This window comes from Hippocampus bargibanti, linkage group LG10, assembly GCF_051943395.1.
Source record: "Hippocampus bargibanti isolate YZ-2025 linkage group LG10, ASM5194339v1, whole genome shotgun sequence".
Taxonomy (NCBI): Eukaryota; Metazoa; Chordata; class Actinopteri; order Syngnathiformes; family Syngnathidae; genus Hippocampus; species Hippocampus bargibanti.
Window position 1 is genome coordinate 108,736 of NC_142743.1, and position 23,089 is coordinate 131,824.

The window sequence follows — 23,089 nt, forward strand, 5'->3', positions numbered from 1 at the left end:
ATCTATTTGATATTCGCTGACAAAAATTCTAAGGAAATAATCAGCCCGTTTCCACTGACTTTGTCGCCATCTTCTGCCTCTTTTGGGTGCTAGATTCCCCCCGCAGATACCTCAAAATGACATGGAATAAATTCTTTAATCGATTGCAAACATGTATGCTTTCCGCTTCAGAACTATTTGAATCATATTCATAACTGGATGAGTAACAAGAAAGCATATTCTCCGAATCTGAAGCCATTGTTTTGATTCTCGAGCAAAGCAAGACGTCTTGGCGTGACACCACGAACAAGGGGGCGGGACCTTCTGAAACTGGCCACTTCCGGTTTCAAATTTAAGTACTTTTTAGACACTAAGTCATTCTTATTGGTGTTTTGCATTTGACTAAAAATATCATACTGCGTCTTTTGGGTATTTTAGATGCTATAAAACGTTTTTCTGACGTTAGGAAACAAAAAAGTGATGTCAGTTGTCAGTTTCCACATATTCTCAATTGGATTCAGGTTTGGACTTTGACTTGGCCATTCTAACACCTGGATACGTTTATTTTTCAACCATTCCATTGTAGATGAGGCTTTGTGTTTTGGATCATTGTCTTGTTGGAAGATAAATCTCCGTCCCAGTCTCAGGTCATGTGCAGATACCAACAGGTTTTCTTCCAGAATGTTCCTGTATTTGGCTCCATCCATCTTCCTGTCAATTTTAACCATCTTCCCTGTCCCTGCTGAAGAAAAGCAGGCCCAAATCATGATGCTGCCACTACCATGTTTGACAGTGGGGATTCTGTGTTCAGGGTGAAGAGCTGCGTTGCTTCTACGCCAAACATATCGTTTTGTCTTTCAGGTGGCTTGTGGCATACTTTAAACGAGACCTTTTATGGATATCTTTGATAAATGGCTTTCTTCTTGCCACTCTTCCATAAAGGCCTGATTTGTACAGTGCACGACTGATTGTTGTCCAATGGACAGACTCTCCAACCTCAGCTGTAGATCTCTGCAGTTCATCCAGAGTGATCATGGGCCTCTTGGCTGCATCTCTGATCAGAAGAAAGTTTGGGGGGACGGACGGGTAGATTTGCTGTGCTCTGATGCTCCATCCATTTCAATATTTTGGCTTGCACAGTGCTCCTTGAGATGTTTAAAGGTTGGGAAATCTTTTTGTATACAAATCCGGCTTTAAACCTCTCCACAACAGTATCTTGGACTTGCCTGGTGTGTTCCTTGGTTTTCATGATGCTCTCTGCATTTCAAACAGAACCCTGAGACTATCACAGCAGGTGCATTTAAACGGAGACTTGGTTACACATAGGTGGATCCTATTCATCATCATCAGTCAGTTAGAACAACATTGGATCATTCAGAAATCCTCACTGAACTTCTGGAGTGAGTTTGCTGCACTGAAAGTAAAGGGGCCGAATAATATTGCACGCCCCACTTTTCAGTTTTTTGTTAAATAAGTTTAAATTATCCAATAAATGTTGTTCCACTTTCACGATTGTGTCCCACAAAAAAAAAATCATATTTTTATGTTTGAAGCCTGAAATGTAGTGAAAGGTTGGAAAATTCAAGGTTGGGGCTGAATACTTTTGCAAGGCACTGTACATAGTCAATTTCCAACTATGTCTCTATGGCCCCCTTGAGGGATGTGAGAGGTAATTGGGTCAGTGTTAACTCTCTATAAAGTGAAAGAAAATGTCCCTGGTCATTTGACACAAGAGTGTAATTATACATGCGTGCGTGCACACACACACACACACACACACACACACACACACACACACACACACACACACACACACACACACACACACACACATATACAGTAAAGTCTTGTTATATCGCTATTCTCGGGAGTTGGCAAAACTATCGATATAACCGGACTATCGATATATCCGATCCTGCGGCATGTAAATTCTCCTTGCGTTCATAGAAATAGTGCGCAGAACCCTCAAGCTTCCTGGCCTCTGGTAGAGGACCCAAGCTAAAAAAATGGGGCACAGACACCACCCATGGTGGGTGAGACGAGGATTCACCCCGGCCAACATGGCTTTCACAGCGGTGTGCTTTTTACCATGCTGTAGTCTACGATACATCAATGATGAGTGAGTAGAGATGAGAATGGCACTTAAAAAAGTTGCACTGTGGAGAATTTGGACCAATTCTGGAACTATCAGATTTTGTATAGTGTAGACTTTTGAATTGACTGAACATGATTCTGGCTGCTGAATCCGGGATCTGCTGGTTAATGCTATGTTAAGTTGAGGTTACACTGTATTTCGACTATCACTATTTAGTACTATTAAATCAAATACACCTACTTGGTCAGCAGCCCTGGCAGAAGGAATCTTGTTGGTTTCGGTCCCAGGCTTTGATGATTTTTTGACAGTTTTAGTGGAGGAATGTGATTTTCCATACTTAGACCTCTGATCAGCCTTGGAGACGAATGCATCGCAGCTGTTGTCAGAAGAGTGCTTATTCAGATCATTAGAAGGGCGTTTTAAACCACTATGATCTGATGAATCCCCTAAAGATGTAGGAGGAAAAAAGATGTCTATTAATTATTCCTGCAATATTCACTGCAATATAAACCCCAAAAATAAGAGGATGGCAAACTACTGATAAACCATGGTATGAGAATAATGTGCTTTTTCATGTGATGACAATGAAAACACCGTCAGAAGAAAATAATGTAAGTACTTCTGCAATATGTCAACGGCTAACAGATATAGAGTTTAAGAAAAAGACCCAATATTGAGCCCAGCGGTCAACCTTTACAGTGATGTTGGTGCTGGTCCAGGGGAGAATGAGGTCGAGTGTGCAGCCTGTGTGCTTCCACTCTGCTTTTGCTGTGGAGTGGAATTCAAAAGTGAAGGATTAATGAACAAGAGACAGGGTATTGACATAATGTACATTTTTTTGACAATGGTGAATCAAAGCGTCAATTACACACAGTCAGTACGACACCTGACTCATTGTGACGGAATTTAATTTAGGGATGTACAATATTTATTGGACCGAGTATTATTGGCAGTATATTGGAACTAGATGGTCAAATACTGTGAAATTAGGCCATTAGGCCAATAAGGAAAGCCGCATTAATATAACTAACATAGAACCAGATGAAGTCTCCTCAACACTCACATCAATATTTAGGATAAATAGTGCAACTTGAGGTAAACATTTTAACAAGTGCACGGTCCAATTCACTTCAAACAATGAGAGCCACAGCCGAGGATTCCTTTGGCCTCATGCAGCCGGAAGGCCTGCCTCAGGGGTGGGGGCTCAACTTCCTTCTCTCCCACATCGAGACGCATGATTAAAACGTTTTCTTAATAATTATGTTTGTTGCGTGGAAATACAAATGATACGTTTATCGGTCGATATCAGCCATACGAATAAGGAAATTATCAATTATCTGTATTGGTTTGAATTTTCATGTTCTGCATCACCAAAGAAATTGTTGTTGGGGTTTTTTTTCACGCAATGAGGAATCAAAAATCAGGACAAATGTGTTTCGTTGTTGGTTAATACAGAGATGAAAGTAGACTCCTGCTGTAGACTCCTGCCTGTTTCAAAGTCACTTCAATGTGTGACGTTGATTGTCTCGGAGTCTGATTGATGAGAATCATAAGGCACGCACGTGTGTACAAGTTCGCGTTGAGACAAGCACAGCACAGACCGGCAGACTTTCAAGTGCTGAAGCATGGTGAAGCGTGCTTCGCGCCAGTGGTGTCAAAACAAGCAAACACAACAAACTCAAACGGGAACTGGCGTTCGTTCAATGTTGTCAATTATTTTTCCTCAAATTTCTTGAGTAACTTTTATGAAAATTTGAAAAATACTGAATTCTGGGAAAATCTGGAGCACTTTCATCTTTGTTAATCCTGGGAAACAATTGAGGTTACAATGACAATAAAAACTAACCTTTTCCGATCTGGTTTCCAATCGGGATACCTTCATGAAAACAGAAAATACATTTTCACTTAACATTCAGTAAACATGCTAAAGGGTTCAAGCAAAGCAACTCCATCCTCACTTGTTGCGCAGGTCCCTGCAGGCCGCTGTGTGGTTAACAGTATTGATGTGGTCAACCCAGTCCTATAGAAAACCATAAAAGATGCCATGACAATCACAGTCATTGGCATCATTCAAAAGACAAATGCCAATTTCACAAGCATACCTAAAAATAGTTTTTTTAAATCACTTCAGACAATTTATTGCCTTTCTGATGCCCACTTTAAACGATGAAGAGTGGACTTGAATAGCACTTATCAGCCTTCAATGCTCAAATCGTTTCACACTGTCACCTCATTTACCTAGTTATGACATTGCATTAGGAGCAACTGGGTTTCATCATCCTGTCGCTCAAGAACATTTCGACAGGGTTGCAATGGCAGGGGATTGAACCCCAACCTATGTGTTGGTAAATAACTACTCGATCACGGAGCCATGCACCCCGCTACCCCATAAAATATATCATAGAATATCTACAAAAGTACACATATTTATAAATATTTCAAAGTAAAATTTTCACTCAGTGCACGATTAGATCACTACAAATCAAGGGTCATCTTGGCCTTCAGTTCTACAAGGTACGAACAAGGTTTTAAAAACGTGCAATGAGATCATAGAATGAAAAGTACAGTGTAGCATCTTCTTTTCCTTTCGGGTTTTCCCTTCAGGGGTCGCCACAGCGAATGAGTGTCCTCCACCTAACCCGGTTTTGTGCATCCTCTTCTCTCACACCAGCTACCTTCATGTTCTCTTTGACTCATCCATAAAACTTCCTCTCGGTCTTCTGCCTGGAAGTTCAAGGCTCTGCATCCTTCTGCCGATATCGTCACTCTCTCCCCTCTGAACATGTCCAAACCATCTCAGTCTGGCCTCTCTGACTTTCTCTGCAAAGACTCTAATGTGAGTTGTCCCTCTGGTATCCTCATTTCTGATCCTATCCAACCTGGTCGCTCCCAAAGAAAACCTCCACATCTTCATCTCTCCTCCCTCCAGCTCTGCTTCCAGTTGTTTCTTCAGTGGCACTGTCTCCATTCAAAACATCATGGTTGGTCTCACCACAGTATAGCATGAGTATTTTCAAACAACCCACAACGTTAACGAAATATAGAAGTTTGAAAATGATTAAATATCCATGACAACTAAATGTTTTTCCAGGAAGACATTTAATTTACTTTTCAATGTGGGCTATGATTTTTTTTTAAGAATTGTAATGTTCACTTGAGTACCGAGTAAAAAAATAATAAATGATTTAGCCCCCCCACTTGTCCTTTTCCTGCAGTGAGCTTTTCATCCCCATGGGGTTCGGTAGCTTTCACTCTCCCATGGCATTCACTAACTTCCATCATGGTATTGGATCCGCTTCATCAAACAGCAGAACTGGTTGTGATTTTGGGAGCAACTTTGACTGATTTATATAAACTTGGAGATGAAGGTGGACTTTCCTACAATTTCATGAAAATGTGAATGCGAGCACTGTATTATTTTTTTAATATATTATATACAACCATTTTGTTACCTCTGTGTCCCATGTCACAGACGCATAATTGTCCCGCCAGACGCACAGTTCCAAATATGTAATTTCGTCTGACGAGATTTCCGTTCTCACGAGACAAGATTGGTGCGATCAGCCTTCAACTTTTGGAAAGCAGACGATTGCCAGGTTATGTTGTTAATGTTCAAACAAGTAATAATAATAATACATTTAATTTCAAGCGCCTTTCAAAACACTCAAGGAAGCAAGTTTCTGGTCCAACTTCCACGATTCTCACCACTATTTACCGCCCCCCGAAACCTCACTGTGACTTTTTAAACGAATTTTCTACAATTGTCACCCACCTCTCCTCTCTCTCACCGAATATAATTATCATGAGAGACTTAAACATACACAAAGATAACTTCTCTTAACAAATATTCCACTAACAATTGACTTCACTTCTTCCCTTGATCGCCTTGGCTTCAGCCAACTTGTGCACGTTCCTATGCACATAAAAGGTCACATACTTGACCTCATATGCTACTCTGGATTGTCTCCCTCCAACTGCACAGCTGTTGAACTTCCAATAACAGACCATTACCTCGTTACATGTAACGTTTCCATCACACGCTCAACTTTCTCTCCACAAGAACAGTCTCTCAAGCAAAATCGCAATAATACTCTGGACTCATTGACTCAAATACTGGAAATACTCGGACTCTTTATAACAGAATAATTCAACCCCCTGTTTCTCTCCCACCTCACTTTTATTCCTCTGACATTTGAAATTCTTTCCTAATCTTTTCTGAAAAAGTCAAAAAAATCCACCAGCATCTTGGCTCCTCTGTACCGCTCCCCTCACCCAACCTTCCAACCCACTTTCATCTCTTATCTTCTTTTGATCTCCCTCATCCCTCTACAATCTCGAAGCTCATAACAAAATCCAAGAATTCTTCCCGTGAATCAGATTCCCTCCCAACAGTTCTGGTCAAATCCTGCTTGCCATCTCTCCTTCCATTCATTTCAGACATTATTCACTCCTCGCTGTGCTCACGCATCGTCCCCCTTAAAACGGCGGCTCTGACGGCAATTCTTAAAAAGCCTGGATCTGATCCCCAATGACTTCAAGAACCGTTGGCCCATTTCTCACCTTCCTTTTATTTCCAAAATCCTAGAAAAAGTTGTGTACTCCCAGCTACAGTCTCACCTCTCCCAGAATCAATTCTATGAAACATTCCAATCTGGTTTCTGCCCCTCCACAGTACAGAATCAGCTCTCTTAAAAGTCATGAAGCTCTTTTTGGCGGCTGATGCCGGTTTACTCTCCATCCTCGTCCTTCTTCACCTCACTGCAGCTTTTGACACCATTTCTCATCCCATCCTCCTTGACAGACTTTCCCCCATAGGGATAACCAACACGCCCCTACGCTTGTTCCACGCGTCCTACGCCCTGGCCGCTCTCAGTTCATCCAAATTAACTCCTTCACTTCACAGTCCTCTCCTGTATCTTCTGGTGTGCCCCAAGGCTCTGTCCTGGGACCGCTCCTCGTTATCACCTACCTATTTCCCCTTGGCAATATTCTCTGTAAATTTGGTATACACTTTCATTGCTTTGCGGATGACACCCAGCTCTATCTCTCCAGCAAAGCCGACGCCTCTCTTCCTCCTTCTTCCCTTTCACTCTGCCTCTGTGAAATGATTGTTTTACCCATAACTTCTTAAAACTTAACAGTGAAAAAACTGAAATTCTCCTCGTTGGTACCAAATCCACCTAACAGTTTCTCTCTCACTATTGACAATTGGACCGTTTCTCCCTCCCATCAGGTCAAAAGCCTAGGTGTCATCCTTGACAGCACACTCTTTCCACTCCCATATTAATAACTTAACCCGATCTGCATACTTCCACCTACACAATATCAATCGTATTCGCCCGTCTCACCCCTCACACCACTGCTATCCTCGTTCATAGTCTTGTCACCTCCCGGATATACTATTGCAATTAACTTCCCCTTGGTGTCCCTCAGAAACTTCTCCACAAACTTCAACTCATTCAGAATTTTTCAGCCCGGATCATCACAAGAACATCATCCTTTCACCACATCACCCCTGTCCTACAAGAGCTCCACTGGCTCCCGGTCAAATATAGAATCAACTTTAAAATTCTTCTTTATACTTTGGGGGAACAGGGCTTTCAGCTGCTCTGCCCCTAAACTCTGGAATTCACTTCCTCCCAACATTTGTAACATCGATTCTCTTCGATGTTAAACATGCATTGTGATTTCTGAATTTTTCTTTTCAATTTAATTCTCTCACAGTGGACATGCATCTTCGATGAAAAGTTCAGACCCCTCCCTGATTTCTAAGTGGGAAAAATAGCAAAATAGCAGGGTGTTCAAATACTTATATATATATATATATATATATATATATATACGTGTATATTTTTTTCACTGTTCGTGATTTTGTGACTTAGGCCTTTTTGATACAAAAAATAAATAAAATCTGCAATGCAAAATAAACCGGTCCGTCAATCTGCCAGGGTTGATGATCCTAGTCCAGGTGAAATCCAGCAAATAAATGTCAGGTAAATCACAATAAAGCAAGAGGATTTTTCTGTCGAAACCCGCACAATGTCCTCAAAATGGTCGTAGTCAGGACCACCAACATGGCCACAATGCATGTTCACAGCTAAAGAAGAGACGTCTAATTCCAATTCAACCTCCAACACTGTGCCTGTCATACCCACAAGAGGTCACCTTCTTGACACTGGTCATTCCTTCTGCCAAATTTAACATTGCACTCAACCAAAATAGAAGTGAAAGTGAACGCTGATCATAAATTTCACATTTTCTTTCACTTGTTTTTTCTTTCTACGCTTATTATATGAAGTGTCAGATAAGTGTATGGTCATACTTGTGCACTATTGGAAGAAAAGAGTAGACTTATAAGTATTTTGTGTGTGTTTGTGTTGAAGCCTATGATAAAATTTTCAAGAGTGAAAAGCACCCTGTTGTGAAAAAAAATTCTGGGCGCAAACATGATTTCGTTGTCAATGAGTTCTATTGTAATTAAATACACAATGCCCATAGTATAATTCAAGAACATATTCCTTGGGCATCATTACACTTACCTTATTATGATCACACTGAATGTGGCACAGGGAGCAGGAATGAGGGAACACTTTTGGACTAGTCCCAGCGAAATCACGTACAATGGTAGAGTCAGGGAACTTCTTGCTGATTCCGTATCCACTTGTGCCGGGGGAAGACGAACGAGACTGTCTGGAGTATGGCTCTCTCCTTGTTTCAGATGATGACCTCTGCTTTACTCCGCTCTTCCTGTAGTCTTTGTCAACAATATAAGATTTATATGGTGGTCCTTCACGACTCGATGAAAGAATGCTCTTGTGACGGTCGCCACTTGTCATACGATAGTCCCGGTCTCCATGCATGCTTGAGTCGATGTGCACCGAATGCATATGATGTTTTCCGGACTTTTTTATTTTGGGAGGTGATGCGGATGAGTACATTTGACCAAGTCTTTCATTTGAAAGTTTCTCTCTTTTGAATGTCTGTTTAGTTGTATTTTCCTTGGCCCGGCTGGCATGGCCATAGTCAATTACTTTTCCTGCAGTGTTTGTAACTGTCAGAAGACTGGGCACTTCAGGCGGGCAGGTATCGATCAGCTGGGATGTGTTTGAAGTAGGAAGTATCTTGCCATGAGTGCTGCATGCCACCATGTTTTGGTTGTCCGATTTGTTGATTTGTATGTCCCGAAGAATGAAAGGTAAAGTATCCGGGGTCAGCTGATCATCTGGATAATGACTCAGGACTTCAAGGTCAGCATTTGATAGTCCAAAGCTCGCCAAGATACTTCCTGCACTTTCAGGTGTATATAAACCCTGTCCATCCCCACCAATACAACGAAGTTGCTTGGCTTCGGATGAGACGGGGACGCTTGTAACCCAGCTTGAAGCACCTTGTCCACTTCGGTTGGTCTGAGACTGCTGCTGAAGCCTTTGGAGTTGCTGAGAGTGACAAGTACTATCAGAGGCAGCGTTGGCAAACAATTTCGTTGAGGATTGGGAATTTGACCAATATGCATTATGATGGAGGGTAGTTTGATTATCAGAGGTCAGTGTTGGGCCAGAACAGTAGCCTCCATGTTGACCGACGACAGACACAGTGCGTCGGTCCTGATTTTTATTGGGCTGGCTTGTGTGATCAGTGAGACGATTGTCAGTGTCTCTGGCTCCACGAATAGCCAGAGCTGATTCCAGCTCTTCAGGAAGTTGGGTGGGGCGAGGAAATGAGAAGGCCGACAGAATGTTTGAAACACGGGTATTTCGTTGAATTGGAGGTTGCTGATGGTGCTGATTATGATCAGGCCTTGACATGTTGGCAAGAGACTGTGGGCCTTGTGACTGGGGCTTGTGGTGATACATTGCAGCAGGCAGATATTGCTGATATTGCTAGATCAGACAAGGGGTAAGTTCGTAGTCAACCTGTTGTCGCTCTTCCAGCTACAATCCAACCATCGTCATCACAAGGAAAAAAATGTTCCCATGAATGCTAATCTAATCTCAGTATTTATCTCAGGAATGGGATCAACAGCAGGTCCATTGTGAAAAGGATCCCTCCGGTAACTTGGTGCTGGAGAAGGTTGAAATGGACTCCAAAGAAGGGACACGTGCAAGATGCTAATTATTCTGTATGCACAGCGTGGCTGTGAGGTGAAAAGCAGAAAAACGATTAAGATGGATAGCATTAGTTCTTATCAAAGAAACTGAGATGACTTCTCTTTTTAATTGTTTTTTTTTCTTTCAAAAAGCTGTGTGTTCTTGAAACATTTGTGATACAGAGACGGACGGAATAACTATGCCATATTTTACTTTGACAGTAGATAAACATGACGGAGGAATATTCATGAAATTAATAAAAACCCTTGAGGAAAACAAATTGTCTGCAAGCATCCAAGACAACCATTCTTGAAATAAACTGTGACGGACCCATGAGACCCATGTTGTCAAAATAAACGTCTGACTATGATGATACAAAAGCTGCATAAAATATCTCAGGACTGAGACAGAGACAATACCATGGCAAAATCCTTTACCAGAAGGAAAAGCAGATAAATCAACATATTTTGTTATTTTGTGTCTTTTTATTGACTTAACAAAATACTAAAGCAGGACAAACATAAATGGAACCAAGTTTCCCTTGCCCCGGACGCGGGTCACAGGGCCCCTCTCTGGAGCCAGGCCTGGGGCAACGTGGGTCCCCCTTCTGAAGGGCTTACCACCCATGGCCAGAGGGGTCAGGTGCAATGTGGGCTGGGTGGCTACCAATGGCTGGGGCCCTGGCAGTTCGATCCTCGGCTATACTCACAAGCTATACTCTTGGGTGTGGAATGTCATCTCTCTTACAGGAAGGAGCACGAGCTGGTGTGCGAGGTAGAAAAGTTCCGACTATATATATATATAGTTCTGGTACCAGCCCTCTCGAGAGGGATTGGGGTCTCTTCTACTCTGGCCCACGGTGAGGCATAGAGCAGGTGTGGGCATACTCATTGCCTGACTGTTTGTGCAGATGCACCAAACAGCAGTTTAGTGAACCCATCTTTTTTGGAGTTCTTAGAGGGTGTGCTGGAGAGTATTTCCCTTATTCTGCTGGGTTATTTCAATGCTCATGTGGGAATTGAGAGCGAGACCCGGAGGGGCGGGATTGGGAGGAACAGCCCCCCTGATCAACCAGGGTGGTGTTTTGTTATTGGACTTCTGTGCTTCACACTGATTATCTATAACGAACATCTTTTTCAAACATAAGGGTCGAAGGCAGGGGTCGGGAACCTATGGCTCGCGAGCCATATATGGCTTTTTTGATGATTGCATATGGCTCGCCGATAAAACTAAATACATATTGTCGTTTTTTTCGTCGTTCATTTCCCGTTGGGGCTGCAGTTGGTGGAAAGCGCAATTTTGATTGGATGACACTGACCTAGAATGGCCGAAAGCGCCATTTTGATTGGATGATAGTGGCCGTCATGTTAAAACAGGTAAACGCCCCTTTAAATGAGCCCAACTAGTGCACTTCAGCGTGAATGCACCGGAGCATTAGAGAGAAAATGTTCTCATTGTAATTTGCAATGAAACAATACCATCGATGGATGAAACAGTCGAATGTCAGTGACATTTTAACAAGCCCCATATTAACGTTAGCATCAACATACTTCTGCGAGAAGTAGATTGCAGATAGCAAGTGTGGAAGCTTATGAGCCGTGTGCAGGCTAGCTAGCAGTAACTTCGCCTCTGGACCGGCAAATTGAATTTCATTCCGATCGTTTGTCTGGATTTTTACCAATCACGAGGAACGGAAAACCATTCATGTTAACGGTGAGTACTATCACAAAGTTAGTTTAAATCATACATTCTGATATTTTGTTGAAAAGTGGCCGCGCGTGTGTGTGCGCACGCGAGCGTTTGTATGTGCGCGCGCGCGTGGCTCTCACTGAAAAACATTTAGAAATATTTTACTTTTATGGCTCTCTTAGTCAAAAAGGTTCCCGACCCCTGGTCTAAGGGTATGAGCACTTGGCACCAGGACACTCTTGGCCGCAGTTTGATGATTGACTTATAAAATCAGCTTTATTGTCAAATATGCTAATATGCATGACATACAGCACAGATGAAATTACTGTCCTCTCGGACCCAGCATGCAAGGCACTTACAATGACTTTAACAAACATAATAAACATGAAAACGCCAATTTGCCGGGAGAGGGGAGCCTCTGCGTGTTCACGCGCCGCCATCTTGGAATAATAATTATAAGTTCTATCATCGGATTTGCGGCCGCATGCTTTGGACATTCAGGTGAAGAGAAGGGCGGAGCTGTCAACTAATCACCACCTGGTGGTGAGTAGGCCCTGATGGTGGGGGAAGATGCCAGCCTGACCCGGCAGACCCAAATGTATTGTGAGGGTTTGTTGAGCGTGTCTAGCGCAGGGGTCGGGAACCAATGGCTCATATGGCTCTTTTGATGATTGCATCTGGCTTGCCAATAAAACTAAATACATATTCTCTTTTTCGCTGTTCATTTCCTGTTTGGGGTGCAGTTGGCGGAAAGCGCAATTTTGATAGGATGATACTGACCTATGTTGGCGGAGAGCGCAAATTTGATTGAATGATACTGGCCGTTCATGTTGAAACAGGTAAACGCCCCTTTAAAATCAGCACGACGAGTAAAAAAAAGAAGACGAGTATCATACACTTCAGGTTGAATGGAACGAAGCCTTTGTGGAGAGGAAAGGTCCTGATTCTAATTTGCAAAGAAACTTCGATGAAACAGTCGAATGTCAATGGCACTTCGACAAGCCCCATGCTAACGTTAGCATCAATACACTTCTGCGAGAAACAGCAAAAAGCAAATGTGGAAGCTAATGAGCCATGTGCAGGCGAGCTAGCAGTAACTTCGGGTATGGACAATGTTCCCTCTAAGCTGCGCGCGTGCGCAATCGTGCACAGCTTGCACATACTCAGCGCACAAGAACATCTATGCAGCGCACATTTTGCAATGTAACTCAATGAGTGACAGGTGTCCAGCCAATAATGCCGAACAATTCACGTACGTGACGCAGCCAATCGGAGCAGAACGGTGCGAATGTGCCCTGCCCATATGCGCCGTGATACTGGCGTGAAACTGTTGTGTAGCCACACCGTACTCATTAGTGATGGGAATTCCGGCTCTTTTCAGAGAGCTGGTTCTTTTGGCTTGGCTCACGAAAAAGATCCGGCTCTTTTGGCTCCCAAATGGCTCCTCAGTTAGGAACCGGCTCTTTGTTCACTTCAGAGATCCGGCTCTAAGAACCGGCTCGCTCGCGTACGACACATCACTAGTACACATCTGATGTTGCTCACCGTGGTCCTCAGTGTGCTCAGGGAGCTTGCGTGACACATGAAAAATTAGAGGGAACATTGGGTATGGGCCCGGCAAGTTGACTTCTATTCCGATCGTTTGGCTGGATTTTTAATGTTTATGTGCGTGTGTGTGTGTGTGTGTGTGTGGCTCTCACTGAATAACATTTCTAAATACAGGTGACATCTGAGTTACGACTGGGTTCCGTTCCGACAAAATGATTGTAAGTCAAGCGGTCGTAAATCGAAAAGCATTCAAAATGGCCGACGCGAGGTTTATACGACAGAAGAGTATACTTACAACTTACAAACACCTTAACTTACAAAATTTTCGTCTTACAAACGTCAAATTTATGAAAATTAAACCTTATAATAAGCACTATTTTCATAATACACACCCACCACGGCTGGCGGCGTGATCTTCGGCGGAAGCACACGACCGAACAGCACCAGAGGTTCAGTTACCAACAGTCCTTATGGAAGGTGACTCTCCTTCCATAAGCCATCAACGACCATCAAAAAGGTCAATAAAACTTTATTTTACAGCACAGTTTATTTCTTTAATTACAGTCGTCATGTAATGCGCCTCTCTTTCCAAACAGCAATTCCCTTTGACCTTCGACCTCCAACGCCATTCCATCAAACCATAAATGACCATCACAAAATATAAATAAATAAAGTGACTTTATGACACAATGAATTGTATTTCTTTCATCACAATATAATAGCACATTTATTATACATAGAATAAGATAGGTTGTGTGTAGTTTTAAGGCTTATTTAGTTGAAAAGTATATTTTATGGAAACCCGGGAACGGATTATTCCCATTTTAATGGTTTCCTATGGGAATTGTTTTTTGAGATACACACTTTTCGCCTTACACACTCTGTCTGGGAACGAATTAAGTTCGTAAGTTGAGGTCTCACTGTATAAGGAATCCCATCTCATTCAGAGAGGCCAGACTGATGGTTTGGACATGTCCAGAGGACAGAGAGTGACTATATCGGCAGAAGGATGCTGAGCCTTGAACTGCCAGGCAGGAGACCGAGAGGAAGACCAAACGGGAGGTTTATGGATGTGGTCAAAGAGGACATGAAAGTAGCTGGTGTGAGAGAAGCGGGTGCACAAAAACGGGTGAGATTCAAGATGGCGCCCCCCTGTGTGGCTGCCTCCACAGGAGCTCTTTCCTTTTCTTGTCTACTTTTTTTTACTTTTCCGTTTTTGCTTTGTCTAATTTCGTTCCGTAAACTTACGGAGAGGAGATGGGCATCTTCTCTTTTGCTCATCGCAGTTATTTTTTTACTTTTTCACTGCTCCTGCTAACGGGGAAACCACTCGCACTCGGAATCCCGTTGTTTACAGTCGAGACCAGCTACTAGCATGGTGGGCTAATAGCGGATTAGCGGCCGCCGCGCCGGACATCCCCGACGAACTGAAGAGGAGGAAACGAGGATGTCGGGCCGGGAAAGATCGTCGCAAAAGAACGAGGAAATACCGACACGTTCTCCCGTCCGTCATCATGGGGAATGTGAGATCGCTCCCGAATAAAATGGACGAGCTGGCGGCGCTAACGCGGCACCAGAGGGAGTACTGGGAAGCCAGCTTGCTACTCGTCACGGAGACATGGCTATCGGCAATCACTCCGGACGCCCACGCAGAGTTGGAGGGCTTCCAACTCGTATGAGCGGACAGAAATGAAGGCAGCGGTAAGCAGAAAGGAGGAGGGATTGCTGTATTTGTGAATGACAAATGGTGCAACCCTGGGCATATCACGGTAAAGGAAAAACTCTGCACTCGCGACATCGAGCTGCTAGCCGTGAGCCTCCGGCCGCATTACCTGCCACGGGAATTCTCACACGTCATAGCCGTGACGACGTACATTCCCCCTACGGCAAATGGCGGCGCTGGCTCAGATGCCCTCATGACTGTTGTAAACAAGCTGCAAACCCAGTCCCCCAACGCCTTGTTCATCATCTCAGGGGACTTCAATCACGTTTCCCTGAAATCCTCCCTCCCTCCCACAGTATGTAACTTGTGCCACCAGAGACAACAACATATTGGACCTATTTTATTCAAACGCCAAGAACGCATACAATCCCTCACCCCTCCCGCCTCTCGGAAGAGCAGACCACAATATGGTTCATCTCCAGCCTGTGTACAAACCCCTTGTCCAGAGGCAACCAGCTGTGACCAGCACGATCAGAAGATGGTCCACAGAAGCTGAAGAAGCTCTGCGGGACTGTTTTGACTCAACCAGATGGGAGCTCTTTACTGAGATTCATGGGGAGGACATTGACTCACTCACCAACACCATCACAGACTACATTAACTTTTGTGAACAAAACACCGTACCCACCAGGACTGTGCGGTGTTTTGCCAACAACAAACCATGGATTAATCCCGACATAAAAGTCCTCCTAAAGGAAAAGAAAAGGGCTTTTGTGTCGGGCAACAGAGAGGAACTGAAGGCCGTGCAGATCCGACTGAGGAGGAGGTTCAGAGAGGGGAAGAAGGTCTACAGGATGAAAATGGAGGAGCAGCTGCAAGCCAGCAATGTCGCTGGTGTCTGGAAGGGCATGAAAAACATCTCAGGCCACAAAAGCCCAGTGACATTAAACGAAAAAGACAAGGACTGGGCAGATGAACTTTGACAAGACGCCAGCCGCCCCCGGCCCACCGTCAACTTCACCTGTAGCTGCACCTGCACCAACTCTCACTGTGGCCTTACCCTCCCTGCCCCCTCTCACGACCAGCTTTCCGCAACCAACAACTGCCCTCCCAACCGTTGCCACACCCTCAGCCGCCACTCTGCCTCCTGGTTCCTTCCTGTCTGTCACAACTGCGCAGGTGAGGAACCAACTGAGGAGGATGCAGGTGAGGAAGGCAGCAGGTCCGGATGACATCAGTTCCCGACTCCTCAAGACCTGCTCCGACCAGCTGTGTGACATTGTCCAGCACTTGTTCAACCTGAGCATGAAGCTGGGCAGAGTTCCACAGCTGTGGAAAACGCCATGCCTGGTCCCAGTGCCCAAGATCGCCAACCCAAAGGAGTTCAACAGCTACAGACCGGTGGCGCTGACGTCTCACCTGATGAAGACGCTGGAGAGACTCATCCTCGCCCACCTGCGACCGCTGGCAAGCTCATTACTGGACCCGCTACAGTTTGCCTACCAGCCCAGCATCGGTGTGGAAGATGCCATCATCAACCTCCTCCATACGGCGTTGCTGCACCTGGAGAATGCTGGGAGCACGGTGAGGATCACGTTCTTCGATTTCTCCAGTGCCTTCAACACCATCCAGCCAAATCTACTGGGGGACAAACTGCGGCATGCCGGAGTCGACCATCACCTCACATCCTGGATTACAGATTACCTCACAAACAGGCCACAGTACGTGAGGGTAAAGAACTGTGAGTCGGACAGGCTTCTCTGCAGCACCGGAGCGCCGCAGGGAACAGTCCTGGCTCCATTCCTCTTCACCCTCTACACCTCGGACTTCAACTACAACACCCCAACCTGCCACCTTCAGAAGTTCTCTGACGACTCAGCTATTGTCGGCCTCATTACAGAGGGAGACAATAAGGAGTACAGGGGACTGACAAAGGACTTGGTGGACTGGTGGACTGGTGCCAGCAGAATCACCTCCAGATCAACACAGGGAAAACCAAGGAGCTGGTCGTGGATTTCTGCAAGAAACAATCCTCACCGGCACCGTTGAGCATCCAGGGTTCGGACATTGAGAATGTGACCTCCTACAAGTACCTGGGTGTTACTCTCAACAATAAACTGGACTGGACAACAAACACGGATGCCCTAATCAAAAAGGGACAGAGTCGCCTCTTCCTACTCAGGAAACTGAGGTCTTTTGGAGTTCAGGGGTCAGTCCTAAAGACTTTCTATGACTATGTGGTGGCATCAGCCATCCACTATGGCATTGTCTGCTGGTCAGGCAGCATCACCACCCGGGACAGAAAAAGACTGGAGCGCCTTGTCAAGCGGGCCAGTTCTGTCGTGGGCTGCTCGCTGGACTCTCTGGAGGAGGTGGGCAACAGACGGACGCGAGCTAAACTAAAAGCTATGATGGACAGCCCCTCCCACCCCCTCCTGCCCACCCTGACAGCACTGGGTAACTCCTTTAGCCAGAGACTATTACACCCGTGCTGCAAGAAGAAGAGGTACCGCCGCTCGTTCCTACCGACTGCTGTCAGGCTTCACAATTCTCAATGATCACATGTGAAGAAAAGAAAAAGGGAAAAAAAAAAACTGGACACTTGTAAATATGGGTTGTTGCAATATATCAAAATGCATTTCTTGATTCTGCACTATGTACAGTTTGTTTTCTCTTATGGAACGGTTTTGCACATTTACATTTGCACAGTATACAGTTGACATTTTTATTTTGTTATGCTTAGAATATCTTGTTTTCTATCCTTTCACCCCACCCCAACCCCATCCCTTTTCAATTGCTGCTGTGGACTGCAAATTTCCCTATTGTGGGACGAATAAAGGTATTCTGATTCTGACACTGATTCGCTGTGGCAACCCTGAAGGGAAAAGCCCAAAGGAAAAGAAGAAGAAGATAAGGAATCCCACTTAAAATACGGAATTATATGCCAAGCCCACTCTGCATAGCATCTGATTGTCGTTTTCATGAACTTTGTCTTTGCGGCATATCTTATTTTGAAGGCACATTTGAACATCACCGTAACAATGCCATGATTTGTGTTTATTGTTGTTTTGATAATACCACCGTTTTCACGCACATATATTTCATGCCACATATTCGACCCGTGTCGAATGTGTGGCAGAAAATAATTACACCTGCTGTAAAATACCGATTGTGCTGCAACAATGGATTGGTAAACATAAGAATATTGGACAGTATTTGGCTAAAGTGATGCTAAATTTACACGAGCCTTAGGCACGCGAGCTTTGCTTGCTCCACCCGCTTCGTTCACACAAGAATGGAATCAATGCACACATAAAACCGATACGTTATTAAGTGTGGGTAAAAAAAGCGGCATCAAAAAGCGGCCATTTTAAATCGCGAACTTAGTGGGGAAAGCTTGAAATCAAGATACACAATCACCTCGGCAGTATTTTAAACATACTTTGCACATTTTCAGTATCCACAAGTTCACTTTTTCACGTTGAATGATGTCATAGACGGGAGACATTACCGATTGGGAAATAGTCGTGGATATAACTGCATCTTCTTTCGCGTTCACTGCACCTCCTCTTCCCTGTCCTTCTCCTTGTTTCTCTTCTTTCTCCCCGTTTTCTTCTTCGTCGTCGTCGTCGTCGTCTTCTTCTTCTTCTTCTTCTTCTTCTCCTTCTTCTTCTTCTTCTTCTTCTTCTTCTTCTTCTTCTTCTTCTTCTTCTTCTTCTTCTTCTTCTTCTTCTTCTTCTTCTTCTTCTTCTTCTTCTTCTTCTTCTTCTTCTTCTTCTTCTTCCTCTTCTTCTTCTCCCTCTTCTTCGTTGTCAGTTTAAAGGTAGTTTCCCAGTAACGGTATACCCATTACCGTATATCTTTTGTGACTGTTCCCGACATTGTTAATCGCTGTAGATTAGAATGTATGTCCCAAAATCCCACGGGAAAAGTTTTGCACCCTCCCATACAAAATTTTCGTCACAAACAAAAAAAGAGAAATAACCTACAAACTTTTGCACCGTTGCAACCCTGTTAAACATAAGATACGGACGGTCCTTACAGTATATCTCTTGTACATTTTGTGAAGCTTAGCCTGAAACTGCTACTCACCTCTTCTGGGCTTGTTCCGAAACTACTCGCTTCTGAAAACACTTTGTCAAATACGTTCAATGTAAAATCACTTCTCCGTTCATATTTCACTACAAAGACATGCTGTTTGGATATTACAACAAGACCAACGATAAATATGTTATGATTAATTTATTAGTCTTTCTTGCAAAACATATTTATAAACCCAAATTTTGTGGGAGAAAACCCCTATTTGTAATATTTCAAAATGAAATGAAACTATATCATAAAACAATGCAGCCATCTGCCGAACCAAACGCTATCAAAACACATGATTTGATGAGATATGGCATAGGATGATGTGCTTGCCGAATCATCTGGTGTCTCCCTCCGCCCCCTCTCTCCTTTTTTGTCAATTTCACTGTTTTGCACTCGATGAAATGTTAAAACCCCTGGCATCTTCTTTCTATCTTCTTTCAGCTATTTACTTTTCTCCTGTTTTTCTTTGTATAATGATATATATATATATATATATATATATATATATATATATATATATATATATATATATATATATTGTCGTGCGGCGATACAGCAAGCAGGTGGAAAGAGGATAAAAGTTCACTCAGCTAGATGCAGGAAGGGTATCGTGAGTTTTCTTTATTTGAAGTTGATATCAGCTTTCAACAGACCACAGGTAACACCGCTCTCCAGCTTGTCCTTTGTCCCTCTTCTTCCTCCTCCAAGAGACTGGCTCAGGCTGGCTTTAAAGGTGCTTCACCTGAGCTTCTGGCCAATCAGGTCCCAGCGGCAATTGGCCATTCCCAGGTGGTTGCAATCACCTTCTCAATCAGTCTAAATCAATTAGTGGTCGCCCAACTCTGCTGTTTTGGATGGGGAGAAATGTGCACCTTTCTCCCATCCAAAATCCAGAACACACAAAATTATTTAACATTTCTTTTAGCATCATGACATATATATATATATATATATATATATATATATATATATATATATATATATATATATATATATATATATATATATATATATATATATATATATATATATATATATATATATGTGTATGAGGGGTGTCACAACTGCGACAGTAATACGTCTGTGTAAGCCACAGGTGTCAAAGTCAAGGCCCGCGGGCCAAATCCGGCCCACCACATCATTTTTTTCGGCCCGCGAAGGCAAATCAAACTTATTAAATTCCATGATGATTGCTAAAATCTGAGCCAAAATTTCATATTTTTGGATGTCAACCACAAATAAGTCATTATTCTTGATTTGAGTTATTCATTGATTTGCTGTGTGCGCTATATGTAAAATTTGAAGGGATTTAAACATTTTAATGGGTTCCCCAAATTTATAACGGCCCTCGAGAGGAAACCATAACTACAATGTGGCCCGCGGCAAAAAATGACTTTGACACCCCTGGTGTAAGCTCTCAGTCGTACAGGAGTGGTCCATCGATGAGAAGGTTTCTTCAGCCATCATCTGTACAAATTTGAAGGTTTCGGACGTTTCGCCTCCTATCCAACAGTGACGTGCAGTCAGGGGAGGCAGGTGAGGCTGTGCCTCACCTGTCATCATGGCAATATCAAATGAAAAATAAATTAAAGTTATATTTATTGAGTGATTTCGACTCACCATTTAACTTCACCGTTTTTGGATTTTTTTTCAAAATGGCCGAATCTTCACATTTATCATTCAAATACTAAGTGGAGACGAGCGGTGAGGTCGCAGCCGGCTGAGCCTCACCATGGATTGCGCAATGACTATGCTAACATTGCTGGCTTGCTCTGCAGTGAGACCACATTGCTGTCCCTCTGCATATCACTATTGAAGTGTACAAACACTTTTAGTATATGAACTAAATTTCTACACTTTAGCCGGTGTATATAATGTAGAGTCACTTTACATTATAAACACTGTACTACAGTGTTTATTTTATTTTATTTTCATCAAAATTGTGTGCATCGGTGAGGCACACAGTTCACCTGCCTCATGAAGGGGGCGCTGGTGATTACAGATTTTTCTTGTGCCTCCTTGGTTGCAGAATAATAGAATTAGTGAGAGCAAACTACAGTAAACAGTTAGCAAGTGAAGTGCAACCCTCCAGTCATTTTTTTCGTGTTGCTTGGTCTTATTTTAAGAATGGAGGATTACATCTCTAAATTGAAAGAAATAGACAGACTTTTAAAACTGTTGCATCAATATCTGAAAGTTATTGATGCCTTCCTGTAGAAGGAGTGGCGCATGGACTTCATTAATCAGTAAAGGTAACACGATAATCATTTTTTTTTAATTATTGTTTTCTATGCTACAGTTTGTATAGATAAAGAATGCTGACGTGACATTTTAAACAAAACACGTTAACTGTTGCCAATCAAATGGTGAATAAGCTCCTCTGTGGAGTTCATATGTTTGTAAATCTGACTGTGATGACGTCAGTGCCTCACCAGCCATCAACCTCACCGCACGTCACTGCTATCCAAGAGGCTTCGTCAGCGAACTAAAGTCTGACTGGTCGTATCGGCCCTATTTATATATCCCTAATGTCCAGCCATGGCGGAGCCGGACACAGCTATGATAGGTCCCTGCTCTCAGGTTGGGAGGAGCAGAGGACCACTCCCTGTGGCCCCACTGAAGAGGGAGGGAGAAGAGAGAAATACTCAAGTTCACTGTTAGTTACGTGACCTCCCTGATTACATCATATGCAGAACGGCGGCGCAACGTACAATTTATGGCGGCCGCAGCGAACTGCCGACACGCCACGAACACTCACGACCAAATGAAAAACGACACAAACAACGATATACAGGAAACCCGAAATGAAAAATCATTACCTGGAACACGGTATGGCAGAAGGGATAGGTAAAGGCTATGACTGCGCAACAGAAAAGCACGATAAACTCAACTTCCACTCGACAAAACGTAAATTATTTAACGGTACATAAAGTAAGGTGGACTAAGAAGGAATCAGGGAAATAATTAAATAGATCACACAGTAGAAAAGGCAAAACAAAGGGAGATATTAACATGAAAATGCGAGTTAATCGAGACCGTCGGTGACGTGTGATTTACCATGTGACTTCTTCGGTAGCTCTGTCTGTGCAGTGGCGATGTGTCGTTTGCGAACGAGCCGGTTCTTAGAGCCGAATCTCTGAAGTGAACGAAGATAGCTGGTTCCTAACAAGGAGCCGGAAATGGGGGCGACTTTTTTCCCCTCTATTCCCCACCCTAAGTCTTCGGGTAAAGCCGCACGTGTTGAGGAGGGAGGGAAGAATTTACAGACACACGCAGTAGTAAGGAGAAGGGGTGGGGGGTTGGGGTAGACAGGTGGAAAAATATTACGTTATGCTGTTATTATGAATTAATTATTATATTTTTACTAGTTGGTACGATAGCTTTATTCATATGAAGAGCAAATTAGTGACAGCTGATCATGAAACCAGAGTAACCACAGGGAAAGTGAAAGTTACTGGATGCCCTCTGTGCACATATAAATCAAGCCATATAAATACAAATATTTTATACAGTGTATTTTTTACACGAATAATTTGTTTTTCACAATTTTTTTCATCATTTTTGGTAGTTAATTAATTTAATCAACAAAAATAGGAGGAGCCATTTGGGAGCCAAAAGAGCCGATCCTTTTAGTGAGCCAGGCCTAAAGAATCGGCTCTCTGAAAAGAGCCGGAATTCCAATCACTACTCTGCAGTCTGCATGAGTGATGTGTAGTCCGCGAACGAGGCAGTTCTTCGAGCCCGATCTCTGAAGTGAACAAAGAGATCTCCTCACAAGGAGCCTGAAATGGTGTGTGTCGCAAAGTCATGTTTAAGTCATGTTTAAGTGATATCACCTGCGAACGAGCTAATATGAAAGACCCGGATGTTTTAATGCCTTTTATGAGCATGCGTCAAATAAATGTTTGTTGGGTTCCCAGACTACTGACTGACACAGCA

The 23,089-nt window shown here is 43.4% G+C and overlaps 1 protein-coding gene across 1 annotated transcript in view; it reads right to left on the reverse strand.

The window, feature by feature from the left end:
* LOC148891997 (uncharacterized) overlaps positions 1–18,911 on the reverse strand; it is a 72,959-nt gene extending 54,048 nt beyond the window's left edge. Inside the window, exons 1-6 of the mRNA XM_089006409.1 lie at positions 18,908–18,911; positions 18,573–18,865; positions 4,033–4,094; positions 3,921–3,950; positions 2,766–2,842; positions 2,315–2,520 (exon numbers count right to left, since the gene is read on the reverse strand). Coding sequence (XP_088862535.1) covers positions 2,315–2,520; positions 2,766–2,842; positions 3,921–3,950; positions 4,033–4,094; positions 18,573–18,865; positions 18,908–18,911 — 672 coding nt within the window. The remainder of the gene's footprint in view (positions 1–2,314; positions 2,521–2,765; positions 2,843–3,920; positions 3,951–4,032; positions 4,095–18,572; positions 18,866–18,907) is intronic.
* Positions 18,912–23,089: the final 4,178 nt, after the last annotated feature.